The 17,147-nt window shown below is 34.0% G+C and overlaps 1 protein-coding gene and 1 long non-coding RNA gene across 5 annotated transcripts; one reads left to right on the plus strand and one right to left on the minus strand.

Annotated features, from left to right (window-relative positions):
* Positions 1-496: 496 nt before the first annotated feature.
* Positions 497-2,723, minus strand: LOC127174019 (uncharacterized). Its single transcript, XR_007828835.1, has 3 exons — positions 2,599-2,723; positions 1,836-1,878; positions 497-585 (listed from the first exon to the last, which is right to left on the minus strand). It is a non-coding gene; the product is annotated as an uncharacterized LOC127174019 (long non-coding RNA).
* Positions 2,724-2,895: 172 nt separating this feature from the next.
* On the plus strand, positions 2,896-14,513 carry gprc5c (G protein-coupled receptor, class C, group 5, member C). 4 transcript variants are annotated; one of them, XM_051124192.1, is made up of 6 exons: positions 2,896-3,181; positions 6,537-7,595; positions 11,282-11,382; positions 11,851-11,973; positions 12,570-12,613; positions 13,809-14,513. In XM_051124192.1, the coding sequence occupies exons 2-5, from the start codon at positions 6,551-6,553 to the stop codon at positions 12,573-12,575; spliced, it is 1,275 nt and encodes a 424-aa protein (XP_050980149.1). In that variant the 5' UTR covers positions 2,896-3,181; positions 6,537-6,550; the 3' UTR covers positions 12,576-12,613; positions 13,809-14,513. The 4 variants fall into 4 exon arrangements, 3 of the variants coding, with proteins under 3 accessions (XP_050980149.1, XP_050980147.1, XP_050980150.1); XR_007828834.1 differs by having other exon boundaries at positions 11,851-12,613; XM_051124190.1 differs by lacking the exon at positions 12,570-12,613.
* The last annotated feature ends 2,634 nt before the right edge of the window (positions 14,514-17,147 follow it).

Below are 17,147 nucleotides of genomic sequence, written 5' to 3' on the forward strand. Positions count from 1 at the left end.
TATCTCATCAGATATGGTGCAGTACTTGCCAGTTTGTACTTAATGAGAACAGATTCTGATCTAATTGCAAGGAAAAATGTGAAACAATGACCAAAGTCTTATATAACTGTATATAAAATGTGTTTTCACTTTAAAAGCCTGTGTTGATTTTCCCATTAAGTTTAATCTGAATAAATCTGATGGAAGAGAGACCGCATGAGTCAATTATATCAAACCTTGACTTTAAAATGATACGTTTAGAATCCCTTTTAATGACTAATGATTTAATGAAGCATAATTGCCTAAAATGTACATCGAAAGCTTTGATTTAATTGTTTTGAATTAGAGAGGAACGTTTTTAACCTTTTGATCTGGAAAAAAAAACAAACTCACTTATTATCTGGAGATTTGGTTATGAACTCTTCTCTTGTCCTTTTAGTGCACTTGTGTTTCTCAGCACCCAGTGTTGCATCCTGCGTCTATTCTTTTTTCTTTCTTGCTCTCTCTCTTCCTTTTCAGACGTGAGAGGGAGCCTCTGGCTCTGCAGATGTTATCAGATGTTGTCTCTTTGAAAAAAGTCCCCCGCTGCATTACAAACACAGATGCCTGAGAAGAAAGCATATCTATCGTTAGAGCCTTAATACGAGCAGACGGCTGACAGCACAAGAAAGAGTCTGAATATTTAAGACAATAAATAACCTGCTCTGTTTGAGGTCAGCTTTAGATATGCTTAGCCTTATGCAGCTGCAAAACATAGTATTTTCCTCGCTATATATCTGTTTTGCCAGTAGTCAACATGAAATGAAATTTACAACCCTGTACTTTGAAAAATGTTGTAAACATTTAGGCCTACTATTTTTAGTAGGGATGCAACAATACGGTTTTTAACCATGGAAATATTTCAAAAATTTGACTGTTTTTGCTGTATTTTGGATCAAAGACAGGCTTGGTGAGCAGAAGAGACTTTTTAAAAAAACATTAAAAATGTTCAAAAATTTTTGACTGGAAGTGTATGTGTCTGGAGTTCTTAACAAATAAAATAAAAGCACTCTATCTGGAAGCTCTGTTGCATTTCAGTGATGGAAACATTCAGAATTCAAGACTATAAAATCAGTTTTGATACGTGCTGAGGTTTCTTTGGCTTTTTTCTTTCCTTCCTTCTTGCTGTCAAAAAAGGGAAAGAAAACACACTGTGCAATAACTACAGTATCCTGTTATGTGAGCAGAACACATTCACACCTCACACTCCAACAGCACACCAGACAGGAAAACAAACAATGAGTCTCCTAGCTCTCTATACATCATAATCGAAACAGAAATTAACACTATATAGTATACTACACAATACGACTAGACACAGATTAATACTTTTATTTAGTAAGGAGGCTTGAAATTGATCAAAAGTGATGATAAAGATATTCATAACTAAATAATAAATAATAAGTTTCAGATAAATGTTGTTCTTCTGAACTTTCTATTCATCAAAACCTGAAAAACATTCTACTTAGCTGTTTTCAACATAATAATAATAAATGTTTTTGAGCAGCAAATCACAATGTTAGAACTGGAGTAATGATGCTAAAAATTCAGCTTTGAAATCACAGGAATAAATTACATTTTAAAATATATTCAAATAGTAAACAGTTATTTTAAATAGTAAAAATCTTTCAAAATTTAACAGTTTTTGCTGTATCAAATAAATGCAGGCTTGGTGAGCAGAAGAGACTTCTTTAAAAAAAACATTAAAAATCTTACTGTTCAAAAACTTTTGACTGGTAGTGTATAAGACAGCATATTCAGCTGTAAATACATATTTAAGGCTGTAAAAGAAGAGTGAAAGAGGATGAAGATACAACCTTGAGTAAGACATCTGACCCCAGTTTGCTCACATTGTCACTGCTGGAATAAAAAAACAGGAATTGGAGAAGAAAAAAACATTGCAGTACTTATGAAGAGTTCAAAAAGCCTCTAAATCCATCTGACATTTTTCTTTAAAATAAGCATTTTTATCAGGCTTCTATGAATAGGTTTCTGTGCAAGTATGGGCACTTCTAATTGAGCTGAGGCTGGGATTTAGTGAGTTTGAAGTCAAAGTATTTGATGGACGTATACTATGTGTCAAAAGCATTCACTCAGCATCATCTCATTTTTGACAGAGGTGGCTTTTAGCTGGTTTTGCATCTGAACTCTTCATATGGAAAAAAATATAATATAAAAACTAGATTAATGTGCAGAAAATGTGAGCAAGTACCATAAGATGACAGGTAACGATTATGTAATGATTTTCCACTAGGTGGCAATATACACACACTTTTAGAAACATACTTCCCAAAGGATTAAGTTTTGAAGCTGTAACTTTTTTGTTTGTAAATGTGAAACGCAGATAACATGAATATAGATTTGTAATACCAATACAGGTTTGTAGCATTACAGGGTCAAACAAGTAATGTGTTTTGAGCATATAATAATAGTTTTAGCATATTTTAAATGGTCAGCATTCGCAAGGAAAGATTTGTGTTTTTGTTTTAGATTCTTTTTAAACTTTAGATTGACTTTTCATCTCTGTTCAGTCCCACAGGAAAGCACAGAAAAAGAAACAAATGCCATTGTCGCTTTTACCTGTGTAGGCTGGTGCTGGGGTTGAGCAAAGCGACGCATTGAGGCCTCAAATTACCAGAGTCTACGTTAGCAATGACTTATGTAATGTTCTGTGTGGATAGATAGATAGATAGATTAAGCCGAAGCTGACAAAATACTTAGTCTACACCATAAATAGCTCACTAAGGTACTTTTTTCCTTCTCAGTTTGTTTTTTTTTTCCAGGTAGTGAAAGCAGGCGCGCTCCCGACAGTGACAGCGAGAGCAAACGAGTTCTAGAGGGACGTGCGAGTTTGTGCGCGTGCACAAGAGAAACTGAGAGTTTGAGTCACATCACTAGCGGCTGAATGCTATCAAAACTCGCCAAGTGTTTGCCCTCGACTATCCTTGAAGCTTTTTGAAGGTTTGTTTGCCTGGAATACAAAGGGAACATTGTTTTTTTTTTTATTCTTCTTCAGGGTTTAATACCTCACCTCAGCTCTCTGGCACATTTTGGCGTCGCGATGTCTTATTTATTTTCACGCACTTGCTGGAACAGGTAAATTGTGCTCATATACCAAAGAGTGACAGAGAAACGACACGGTATCTACGTCTGACTGTAAAAGGTGAGTTTGTTTTGTTGGGGGTTTTTTTGTGCATGTCCGTGATTTCGTAAACAGATTTGCACTTTTGCAATATGTTTGTGTTTTCTGCTTAATTTTACTGTGTTTCTTGTGGCTTATTAATATTAATTGTATGTCCTTTGGGCGTTAACATACGTTTTGTGCAGTTACGGTAATATTACTCCGGTTTGTTTATACCACGATTATTCAGACGTAACATGTTTTGTTTGAGGTATGGTTTTAAATGTTTTACTGCGGTGTTATTACTCTTATTAATAATATTCATCAACTTAAATTCTGCTTCATCTGTCAAATTATTCCGTTATATATGAGGAATGAAGAGAATCTTTGTTCACCTGCTCAGGTGAGACGCCCAGGCTGCCTGTGCTGCGCTCTGATTGGTGCGTTGTTACGGATTCAATGATGTGATTGGCTTAAACGGCTGTATGTCAAAATTAAAACCAAATGCATTTATACCTTCTAAAACTTCTAAAATGTTTTATGATATTGCTGAAAACGTCATATTTTATTAAAACACCATTTTATATGTCTGTTAGCACTGTATACTTGAGTGTTGAATATTCTAATATACAGTAGTATACATTTGAAGTGGATAAAAAAAAAAGTTAATCAGAGTTGTCCTAAGACAAGAACAGGTTTTGGTTTGGTTTTAGGACAACTTTGATTAAAGGTTTTGATCCACTTGAAATGTTGACTAGTAGGCTATATGTGACCCTGAGCCACAAAACTTTGAAATTGAGATTGAGACTGAAATCTGAATAAATATGTTTTCCATCTATGTATGGTTTGTTAGGATAGGACAATATTTGGCTGAGATACAACTAGGCTATTTGAAAATCTGAGGATGGAAAAAAAATCAAAATATTGAGAAAATCATCTTTAAAGTTGTCCAAATGAAGTTATTATCAATGCATATGACTAATCATAAATAAAATTTTGATATATTTACAGTAGGAAATTTACAAAATATCTTCATGGAACATGATCTTTATTTAACATCCTAATAATTTTTGGCATAAAAGAAAAATCTATAATTCTGACCCATACAATGTATTTTTGGCTGTTGCTACTTATGACTGGTTTTGTTGTCCATGGTCACATATGTTAAAGCTTTTTATTTATTTTTTTTAAAGAAAGAAAGAGGACAGTATGTAAATTAAGTACAAGCATATACTTTCATATTACAGAGCTACATGGAATACATTGGCTATGAATACTCCTCACTGGAACTGTGAACTACAAGAAAACCAGTTAATTTATTAGATTTTTTTTCTAGTGTTTAACTTAAAATAATAGAATGCTTGTTGAATGTTTCGTGCATTGACATATTTATGGTAGTTACGTAATACTCCAAAACTGTAATCTGTAATTGCTGGACCTTGACTACAACCTGAATATCCCACCCAGCAGGTGAACAACTCACAGACCTCGAGTTCATGTTATGTTTGTTTTTAAGGTCCTGGTGTTCACCCGTTCACCTTTCAACTTTTATGCCTGTGCTAATGTTGTGATTTTAAGAGAGAGTTCTTTAAGTGCAAGAGTCAAACAAAGTTTATGTACTAATATAAGTAGTCTTATCTATCATATGAAAGCGAGTGGCTTCAGTAAAGCACAAACTGTACTGTAGCAGTTCCTGCAAGAGCACTCTGATATGTAAGGGAAAGTATTGACTAAGTAATGAAATCAGTATAATGTGATCAAACAGACACAATCTGTTAACAATGAGTGGGCTCATTAATCGGTAACGGTCTTACTTCTAATGTGTAATGAGATTTTGTTTACAATTCAGTGAAACTCAATTCACTGCAGTTATAAATTAGGCTATAAATACTAAGATTCATGTGATTTGTATATCGAGTTTCCTGATTCAATTAGATTTTTATTGTGGACTTTTTCATCATCTTCTTCAGACAAAACATTTAAAGGGATAGTCACCCAAAAATGAAAATTCTGTCATTAATTACTCGCCCTCATGTTGTTCCAAACCCGTAAGACCTTCATTCAACTTCAGAACACAAATTAAGATATTTTTGGTGAAATTCGAGAGCTTTCTGACCCTGCATAATCAGCAAGGGAACTGCCATGGCGTGAATAGTGGGTGATGGGGAAGAGAAGAATTGTTAAATAAAGTTGTTATTTTTGCTTTCTGTGCAAACAAAAAGTATTCTCGTAGCTTCATAACATTTACGGTTGAACCACTAATGTCACATGGACTGTTTTAACAATGTCCTTACTACTTTTCTGTGCCTTGAACATGGTAGTTGCCTTTGGGTCAGAAAGCTCTTGGATTTCATCAAAAATATATCTATTTGTGCTCCGAAGATGAACAAAGGTCTTACAGGTTTGGAACAACATGAGGGTAAGTAGTTAATGACAGAATTTTCATTTTTGGATGAACAAACCCATTAAGGTCTCATTTTAGACTGTTAAATGGTAATACAATTTTTCACAACCTGATTTACTCTCTTCAAAGTTTTGAAAGTGGCCATAAGAAAATCAACACTCTTTAAAAGTCTAATTAATGATTAACAGACAAATCTGGATAAGCTCCCGGTTTAGAAATGTCTTCTCTTAAGGTGTAGTCACACTAGATGAATCAGATCCATTCAGGCAGTGAATCATTTTAAAGCTACAACTGAGTTTATAACTGACTTCCTCACTATAAATGATTCATTTTTTTTTTGGGCATGTCCGATTCAAAGTGAACCAGGAACCTTAGAATGATGTACACTTTAGGTTTGTGTGATTTAAATCAGTGTGTTTACTTCCTGTTTGTTCATATCACAATACGTCATTGATAGATATTCACAAAAATATATAACAATTAAAACAATAAGATATTATAAAAAAAAAAAAATTGTAAGGCATATTTAAGTTCAACTGATTTATTTGTTTACAAATGCAGTAAAAATACTAATGTTGTAAAAATATGATGATTTTAAGCTGTTTTCTGTTTTATTATATTTTTAAAATAGCAAAGCTCACATGATCATGTCACATGATCCTTCAGAAATCATTCTAATATGCTGATTTGGTGCCCAAGAGGCATTTCTTACTGACTTGGAATAGTTGTATAACTTAAATCATGATTTAAGTTATGTAATCCTGTTGGCCATAATTATTGCATTGTCCGAAGTTATTTTCCATGCTCAAAGTCTAGAGAGTCCACACCTTGTGGGCCAACCTTGTGGAACATGTGTGTCATTTTAAAGGCTGTTGATATTGTTGCAATCTTGATGTTGTCACTCCCTCACTGGGTGTTTAAGGACAGGATTTTGAGCAAATATCACTCAGTATCTTGTAGCTCTTGTAACTCATTCTTGCTTTTCTCTTTCAGGTGCTGGAAAAAAAATGGATCACCTCACTTCCAAATCCCAACATTTCCATCTTCTGTTTTTCATCGCTCTATGTGTCTTTCCTGGATCACTAGCCCAGACTTTGGTCCCCAGGGGCTGTGGAGATAATGTGAACTCCTTGTATTTCAACCTCTGTGACCTGGCTACAGCCTGGGGTGTTGTAGTTGAAGCATTTGCAGCTGCTGGTTTGGTGGGCTCTTTGATTCTTCTGATCGTGCTGCTAGCCAGCCTTCCCTTCGTCACTGACAGGAAGTGGCGCAGTTCGTTAGGGCTTCACGCGGGGTTCCTCATCTTCACGTTTGGACTGTTCGCCCTCACATTCGCCTTTATAGTTGGAAAGAACTTTGCTACTTGCGCGTCACGCCGCTTTTTGTTCGGTGTGCTGTTTGCTGGCTGCTTCTCTTGCCTTCTTATGCAAGCTGTGAGGTTGAACATACTGGCCAGGAGAAACTCGGCACCTAGAGGTTGGGTTTGGTGTTTGGGGGCTCTGGGACTCTGGTTGGTAGAAGTTGTTATTAACACAGAATGGCTAATTATTACTATTGTACGATACCCAACTAACGACACCGGAATTCTGACTCCTGCTACTGCTGTTCCCTGTAATATCGAAAACAAGGATTTTGTCATGGCGCTCATTTATGTTCTAAATCTACTATTGGCGGTCGTGGTAGCATCCATACCCATATTGGCAGGTAAACACAAGCGTTGGCGTAAGGACGGAGTCTTCATCCTGATCACAGGACTGCTTTCAGTGGGCATCTGGGTGGCGTGGATCGTCATGTATCTGTACGGGAATGCAAAGCACAATCGGCTGACGTGGGACGATCCCACGTTGGCTATAGCATTGGTTTCAAACGCCTGGGTGTTTCTGCTATTCCACACGGTGCCGGCGGTGTGTAGCCTGAGTGAGGATGATGAAGAGACAGTTGTTGAGGAAAATCTGTACCCCAGCAGAGGGTACGAGAACATTCTGAAGGACCAAAGTTCACAGAGCATCTACATGGAGAATAAGGCCTTCTCTATGGATGAGCCCAATGCAGGTAAATGCAAGCTTTGAGTTTTTACTTTGTGTTTTTCTAAATTTTATCATGTTTGCTTTAAAGTAATCTAACTTTACAGCTAGTTTTTATTGGTGGTCCATAATATATCAGTGCACATATCGTTATCAGAAAGTAAGTGTGTTTTAATGAGCTTCAGTCTCATTAGGCTGATTTGAACCAGATAAGGATAACTTCTTCTAAACTGTACATTTATAAATCTATTCAGATTTTTTTTTTAATCAGGTAAAACAATTTTTGTCCATTTTTTATGACAGAAATGCTACAGCCACTGGAATTTCTTGAATATGTGAACATCAAAAAAACTCAGAAAAACTCAAACTCAAAACAAAAATAAACTCAGAGTGAGGGTTTACACTTTTATTTTAATATTGTGATGAACAGTTAGCATATTGAGATAATATTGACGTATTCTCCCGTGTTTACGTAGGTTTATAAATGATTTACCTCACAAATCTGATGAAATGGTGCACATTGCGTTTCCAGATTAACGTTAGGCTGTAATAAACCCAAACTTTCAGCAATATGCAGAGATGGAGTTTGAGACGCTCCACACATGTAAATTATAACACTTTGTGCGGAGCAGCATTTACTGTGAACGGAGCCTCTCTGACACACACGTACATAACCTACACGCATGTAGTAATTAAAAGCGCATATATTTATTAAATTGAATTGTGGTGTTTGTGAATTTTTAAATGGGTTTAATATATCATGCAGCCTTGAAAAATGTTGTAAATATGCATTTAATGGATTTTTGTCTGTGAAATGCGTCATTTCCGATATTTTGCCAGTTACTCAACACGGGCAAAATGCAATCGAGGATTATTTAAAATTGGGTACTTGAATTGAATCAAGGAATTGTGACAGCCCTAAACAATGTATAAATGTCTGTTGTCAAGTTTCATATCAGTATTAAAGGCCAAAAGTGGCTCTACTGCCAGGTGCAAATGACCTAAACATACAGCCTGATGACACGGCAATTCATACATATTTTACAATATGGCTAATTCATACAAATTCGTACGACTTTGCTCGTACAAATTCATAGGATTTTTGCTAAATCGTACGTTTTACAAGTTGCACAATTCGTATTGGGTTTAAACAATCGTACAAAAAAACATACGAGTGAGGTCGTACAAATTAGCCACCTCATAAAATACATACAAATTGGTTGTGAGAAAGCTTTGAAACATCATGAAAATCATTCCGTTCAAGTATTTCAAAGAATGCATTTTAAAATCCCAGCTCTAATTACTATTTATGGATCTGAAACATCTTAGAGATTGCGTACGGACATGTAACCTCGCACCTTTAATTTGTGCTGTATCAAAAGCTCCATGCAATGATTCTGAATTAAGCTAATCTTTCCAATGATGTAATCCAGAAACCCAATATGTCCTGTGTGTGTTAACATGCACTGAAAGAAGAGGGAGCGTGTGACTTTGAGAGAGGACAAAGCTGCAGAACATGCTGGAAACAGGGCTGAATTTCACCGATAACTCCTGCTTACACCCTTGAATTTGATATGCTGATGTTTGAATCCACTCAGTCTAATATCTGATCGTACCGCACCAAACACGCTGTTCATCCGACCTCTCTCTCCCTGTCGCCTCCCTGTCTGTCTGTCCCTGCCTATGTCTCATTCTCTCTTTGTTTTTGCACCTGCTTGTTTCCTTTAGCCAAACATGCAAATGTCTTTGCTGCCTTTTGATGTCCATGAACTTGAACCAATATAGCTGAGAGTGTCTATGCATTTGTACATTCAGAGCTATGGGTCAAACCTTTCTATTGTGAATTAACAATAACCAACTGTGTTTACTCAACCAATACAGTCACATATATTAAATCATCTGTCCATAGCGTACTATTCGTATAACATTTCCTCATCTTCAGTATTTGCATAGCAGCTGCGGTTTAGTGATGTAAAAGGAATGCTTCTGTTCGTTTTGAACAAAGAGTGCTGGAAAGTTCAGGAATCATATCTCACTAGTAAATGAACACCCGGAGCAAAATGGAGGACCTTTCCCACCCTGACGTGAGTCAATAGGAGCACACGTTACTCCTATCTGACTCTCTGTTGAGACCCTGAAGCGAGTGTTTACATTAGCATGTCTCCACGGAGACTGAGGTGTGGCAACAGTATCATCACTGTTAGGTATTTCGCAGAGCGAGAGGACGTTTCTTATCAAGCCACACTGTGTCATGTGCCTTCTAAACGCACGTAATGTGGTGGTTAAGATAACGGGAGATATTTGCTAAGTGACTGTGGTAAGAAAGACGAACATTTAGCTTCTTGGAAACATAACATTGTTTTAATGTTGCTTTTGTCATTCAGAAAGTGATTGATATTTTCTATAGCAAATATATTAAAAAGAAAACAAATCTCTCTATATATATACAGATATAGATTGATTTTTTTTTCTGAAGTTTTAATATTTTAATTTTTTTGTAAATTGTTAATATTGTTAAAAATATATATAAAATATGTATTTATTATATATAATTATTTATTCCTGTGATGTAAAACTGAATTTTCTCCAGCCTTTTTTCCAGTCTTCAGTCTCCTAATATGCTGAATTGGTTCTCAAGAAACTTTTTTTTATAATAATTGTTAAGCAGTTGTGCTGCTTAATATTTTTGTGGAAATCATGGTACATTTTTTGAGGATAATTTAATGAGCAGAGTCAACAGTGTTTATTGCATTTATTGTGAATATTTGCAATTGGTTTGATTTAATCAGTGCATTTTAAATAATATTTTCAAGGATATTTACAGCCTTAATTATATTTATATTCTTTTTTTAGCCTTACACTTACATTTATTTATATTAATATTTATTTAAGTTAATCAGTGTTATTTAAGTATCATTAAGATCCCATTTTATAGATTTTTTTTATTTATTTTTTTTATTTTTAGCACATCGTTAAACCAAATAAAGTAGAAGAGCTGAAATAAATTGTTTACGTTTTATATATATATATATATATATATATATATATATAAAATATAGTTATGTATTTATTTCACTATCAGGTTAAACAAAGAAAATGAATAGCAGAATAGCTAAAATAAAGCTAAAATAAATTGTTGTTTAATTTGTTTATAATATATATATATGTGTGTGTGTTTGTGTGTGTGTGTATATATATATATATATATATATATATATATATAAATTATTGTTTGTTTATAAAATATTCTAATTAATTTCATGTAACATGATAATAAAATAAATATATAAATTATATATTTATTTCATTATCATGTTAAATTATTCAATTCCATATTAATTTGTGTATATATATTTATTTATATATTTATTTTATTATCAGGTTAAATTAAATGAATTGGAATAGCTAAAATTCTATATATTAATTTGTTTATTTTAAATATATAGTTACATTATATTAACATGTAGTAACACAACTTTTTTATGGTTTTACTTTCAGTTAACTACAAAGAGTTTGATTTTAACATAAGTGATAACAAATCTGAAATGCATTTTGAAGTATTATCATAAGGAAAACAGGTTATCTGTTTGCATTTTTCACGTATAATAGCTTTCCATTTTTTTCTGAAGTATGTATATAAGGAGTGTCGTGTGTCACACACAAAGATGTATATAAGTCCAAACTAACATTTTTGTTTTAACATTGTTTTCTCAGGTAATAAGCCTGTGTCCCCATACAGCGGCTATAACGGCCAACTCCGAAGTTGCGTTTACCAGCCGACAGAACTGGCCATCATCACTAAAGGAGTGGGCAATGTGAGTGCACATATTTTACTACTGATTTGATTATGCATACAACCAGTGGTCACTGTACACAAACAAAAATACAAGAGAGCTACACATCACACATCAGGTTCACACAAAAAAACATACATGTACATATGAAGAGTTCAGATGCAAAAGCCTCTAAATTTATCTGATGTATTTCTTTAAAATTAGCATTTCTTTCTGGCTACTTTGTATAGGTTTCTATGTAAGTACTGGTGCTTCTGATTGGGCTGAGGCTGGAATTTAGCGAGTTTGAAGTAAAAGTATTTGATGGACGTATAATATGTGTCAGGAGCATTCACTCACTATCATTATCTCATTTTTGACCGAGATGGCTTTTAGCTGGTTTTGCATCTGAACTCTTCATATAGAGTATGTATGTTGTTGACCCAACAAATGTTTCTGTGCATTTGTGTGCTCACCTGCCATGTCTATTTGGACTGTTTTCGGCTATAGCAACAGGTGGAATCGTATGACAATGTAATTCCACGAGCATCCACAGGCACTCCTCCCAAACCCCAGACCGGCCGCACCAGCCCCTCCGCACACCTTGATGATATGAGACAAATATATACAAATGTATGTGGAGAGCATTATTGATGCTGGGTTTGATTGCTTTGGGTCTCTCCAGACTATCGCCCTTTCATTTTTAGCTTCCTTTATTCTATTTCAACATGCATGCATACTGACCTACTTACATTTAAGCAGATTTTTTCTCTTTGTAATGATTGTAAAGTTTCCTTCAGTTTTGTAGGGGTGCTGTATTATGATTGATATATATGGGATGTTTTGGTGGCATGTAAAGGCCATTTGTTTAATCAACAGATAAACATGCATATTACAGATTTTCAGATGAAACAATGAAAATTAAGCCATAATCACCCACACAAAACATCATCAAGAAAACAGAATCTGTCCTTGAACCTTTCTTCTTGAATTTCTGGGTCTTCTGGTGCGTCTCAGTTTATCATCTCTCTCGATTACATGTCCGTGGGGAATTCTTCTCCCTTTTTGCCTTGGCATTCATTCTTTTAAGATCTGCTTTCATTCCTAGAATGCACTTGGTGACACTTTAACCTTCTGTCTGGGATGGTGGAATTTAAAGGCCATTTTAGAATTTCTTTTTCTGTCTGTCTGTGTTTGTGTTAATTATTTTATTTTCATGTTTTTGTAAGGTATGAGGGGGTGGAAGACGAAGTGGGAACTAATATACTAAACTGTATGTTTTCTGTTTTTATTTCAAAAATCATTTAGTTTTTTTCTTACCTCTGTGACAGAAAGCATCTATTTGTCCTCTTATTGCTACTTATTTGCTCTTTCTGTCGCTGTTACAAAATTACATTGTTACATCTATTAATTATGTATTTGTTATATTTTATATAAAAATATATTGTCTCTATATGTGATTATTTGCAGTTAGTTTGATTGTAATTTTAAGTAATATTTTCAAGGTATTTCCATCTTTAATACATTTATATTTGCTTTTAATTTTATATTTATTTTTAATTTTAAACAGTATTTTTAATGCCATTGAGATCATTTTATTAATATAGGGATGTAGGGATTTTTTTTTTTAAATGTCTATAAAGGTTTTTTTTTATTCATTATTATTTTTTAATGGTTTTTTTTTTTTCTATTTTAGTTTTTAGTACATAAAGTTTAACTAAATAAAAATGAGAATATCGGAAATAAATGTATTTATGTAAATGTTTTAAGTTTATAAGTTTTTGTGCATTTTTTTGTGCAATTTAAGTTAACTATATGGAAACCTGTTTCTGCCACTAAATAAAAAATGATAATTGCAGCTTTTTATCTCACAATTCTGACTTGTTTTCTTGTTATTGTGAGGTTACATCTCGCAGTTTTCACTTTTTGTGTCAGAATTATGATTATATCTCACAATTCTGAGAAAAAAAGTGAGAATTGCATGATATAAACTCACAATTCTGACTTTTCTTTCTCAGAATTGCTAGTTTGTCACCATTGTGACTTTTTAGCAGAATTGCATGTTTATATCTCGCAATTCTGACTTTATAACGTACAATTTGCAAGTTAAGTTAGAATTGTGAGATATAAACTTGTAATTCTGAGAACATGAGTCTTTTTCTCCCTCAAAATTAAAACTTTATAACTCACAATTGAGTTTATATCACACAATTATGAGGAAAAAGTCATAATTGTGACTTTATAGCTCGCAATTGCAAGTTTATATCACACAATTATGAGGAAAAAGTCGGAATTGTGAGATTTAAAAAAAAAAAATGCAATAACCGTTTTTTAATATTTTATTCATTGGCAGAAATGGGCTTCCATACTATAATAACCCTGATTAATTTTTTTTTTTTTTAGATATTTAGATAATATTTCCAGATGATCCAGTTGTAATCTAATATTTCCTCTGTTTCTCACTGTAGGGAAATTTCATCAGAAGACCCCAGTGATCAGCTCACGCCGACTTTTTTTTTTTTTTTTTTTTCTGGTGTTTCTAAGTTAAGATTTGTGATTTTTGTTCTTCTTTCCAACGCTGTGGTCGACTATATAGACCAACTTTTGTGAACTCAGACTAACTGAGCAGCAATTAGTTGGTTTGCTCCACTGAAGGCGAATGTGTTGAGTTATCTCAACCTGAATGAACCGCTGAAGATATTGTACAGTATGGCTTGGTTGTGCATGGGCACATTAAAAAGATTAGTTGCACCAATGATTGTATAGACTACTGCAATGCTACTAGCTGTGTTTCCTAAGAAACACAGACCAGCAAAGGACTGTAAAATAAAATTATGCTGGTTTTCTGTCACTCATCCTGTATAAGGAGTTCTGAAATGCTGCTTCTTCCACCGTAAATGTAGGTGTAGCAACACCATACATATGCATAACCCTTAAATTACATATATAAAATTGCAATCACAATCATGTTGATGCAGCAACAAGACTGCTTACTTTATTATTTTCCCAACTTTATATTTATTGTCAGTGTAAAGTAGAATTAAACTCCATCTGAACATACTTTTCAAACCACATGCAAATGTTCTGATTTATGATGTACATATTAAACGTTGACTGAACGGGAAATTCATAGATATTTATTTACTCATCTTGTTCAGCTTTCCATATGAAAATACCATTTTGAATTCTGTAATGTGACACTGTTTGTGAGTGTGACCTGGTCACAGGGACCTCATCAGGATAACTTCCCGAATGGAAAACTAGTGATGACATTTACATAGATATACTGCTGATTAGTTTTTCAGTATGTCAGCCTGAGCTACAGGGTTCCGGATGGAGGGTTGTTAAAGGTAGCCATTGCGTCAACACATGACCAAACCAGAGGACATCGTTCACATGGTTGTTTTTTTGTATTATTTTAACTGGATTAGCAATATTATGTACCTATTTATATACACACTATCTTCCAAAAGTTAAGGGTCAGTACAATTTTTTTTTTGTAATTATTATATTTATTCAGCAAGGATGCATTAAATTGATCAGATGTCACAGTAAAGACAAATATTATGTTACAAACTATTTCTGTTTTTAAAAATGCTGTTCTTTTAAACTACTTCTATTTATCAAAGAATCCCGAAAAACTGTATTAAGGTTTCTGTAAAAATATTAAAATTTCTTAACAATAAGACATGTTGATTGAGTTGTTTTAAATTGTAATAATATTACTGCTTTTATTGTATTTTTAAGCAAATAAATGCAGCTTTGCTGCAATCTTACTCAGACCCCAAACTATATATTTGGGGTATATACCTGCAATTAAAAATCTCTTGCCCCATAAAATTAGATATAACAACTTATAATTTGTTGACATAAATATCTAGCTTAAAGTGATAGTTCACCCAAAAATCCTAGGTGTATATCATTCTTCTTTCAGATGAATACAATCAGAGTTATATTAAAAAATGTCCTGACACTTCCAAGATTTATAATGGCAGCGAATGGGTGTTGAGAATTTGAAGTGCAAAAAAGTGCATCCATCCATCATAAAAAGCACTCCACACAGCTCCAGGCAGGGGATATTTTGAAGCAAACTGATCTGTTTGTGTATGAAAAATATCCATATTTAAAAACAATAATCTTTAGCTTCCGCTACGTGCATTCACTGGAGTGGCTTTCCAGCAGATGATGTAGGATGTAGGCATAGCATGTAAGCTCCGGTGAGAATATGTTAGTTTTAAATTTAGATATTTTTCTTACACAAATGCATCGATTTGCTTCAGAAGGCCTTTATTAACCACCAGGAGCCATGTGAACTCTTATTGGATTCATCTGAAAGAAAAAAAGTCATATACACCTAGGATGGCTTGAGGGTGAGTAAATTAATTTTTGAGTGAACTCTCCCTTTAACTAAATAAAGTTATAATATTAAGTCAAGCACAAACACTTGAAATAACACATTATTACTTATTCTGTTGTTGAATTTTCAGTTTTGATACCTAATCGCATCATTTTTTACAGTCAGTCCAGATTATTTTTTTTACATACATGGCAAAATCAAAAACCTCTCAGAGCAAATAAGTAATACAAAGTACAGACGATGACCAGGTGCATTAAAATGAAAATATCAGGTTGTATTGGGAAAAGCATGCTGAACAGTTGAGTACCTTTGTGTGACTCACTCGTCCAGTGCAGACTTTTCATAGAATGAGTTTGCAAATCAAGCTTCAAAGGATGTTCTCTCCATTTAATCACAGCTACAACAGAGAACAATATATAGCAGAAGTTTTGCATACAGCACATTGTCAACGTTTTTTTTTTCTTCCAGTAAATGTTCTCCAGTACCACCAAATTATTTTGTGCATTGTTAAAGTTATCAATGCATCTCAGCCTCCGAAAACCAAAAGATGTCATAGTGTGTGTGTTCTTGACTACACATTAAAAGTCAATGAGATCCAGTTGTTTAGACCCAAACAGTGTTCAAAAACAACATCTTATGTTCTAATATGTGACCCTGGACCACAGAACCAGTCATAAGAGTAATTTTTTTTTTTTTTTTTAAATTGAGATTTATACATCAGAAAGCTGAACAAATACATTTTCCATTGATTTGTGGGTTGTTAGGATAGGACAATATTACAAGATACAACTATTTGAAAGTCTGGAAATCTGAGGTTGCATAAAAATCAAAATATTGAGAAAATTGCCTTTAAAGTTGTCCACATGAAGTTCTTAGCAATGCATTTTACTAATCAAAAATTACGTGTTAAAATATTTATAGTAGGAAATTCACAAAATATCTTAATGGAACATGATCTTTACTTAATATCCTAATGATTTTTGGCATAAAAGAAAAATCAAACATTTTGTTGGCTATTGCTGCTTATGACTGGTTTTGTGGTCCAGGGTCACACATACAGGTTTGGAATGATTAAGCTGTCATTTTTGGGTGAACTAATCATTCTCTACTTACGATTGTAGTATTCTGGTCATCAAACTCAATAGCATCTATCTTATATTTCATCCCTAACCCGAGCCTTCCAAGATAAATTCACAATAAAAGCACAAACTACCCTCTGGTTTTATGGTATGAAACCTGATTTAGGACGCGTCTGCAGTTCCTAGACTGTCTCTTGTCAAGTTCACCCCGGCTGCCTTCTTGGATGTCTTCCCTGCAGCCCGTCCTGACGATGTATCAAATGTTAATCGCTGCCGGTAAAATCTCGATGCTGAATCTATAGGTAATATGATAAGCATTTTCTCCTCTCATTGAGAACACTGTGTGCTGGGTATTTAAGGAGAACGCAGAC

Source organism: Labeo rohita, chromosome 12 (assembly GCF_022985175.1).
Source record: "Labeo rohita strain BAU-BD-2019 chromosome 12, IGBB_LRoh.1.0, whole genome shotgun sequence".
In the NCBI taxonomy this organism is placed as follows: Eukaryota; Metazoa; Chordata; class Actinopteri; order Cypriniformes; family Cyprinidae; genus Labeo; species Labeo rohita.

Bases quoted from the DNA above. Each gene is read 5' to 3' on its own strand.
- gprc5c (XM_051124190.1), top strand. From the start codon at position 6,551: ATGGATCACCTCACTTCCAAATCCCAACATTTCCATCTTCTGTTTTTC. The intron at 7,596-11,281 runs GTAAATGCAAGC...TTGTTTTCTCAG, and splicing joins TATGGATGAGCCCAATGCAG to GTAATAAGCCTGTGTCCCCA. The intron at 11,974-13,808 runs GTATGTGGAGAG...TTCTCACTGTAG, and splicing joins TGAGACAAATATATACAAAT to GGAAATTTCATCAGAAGACC.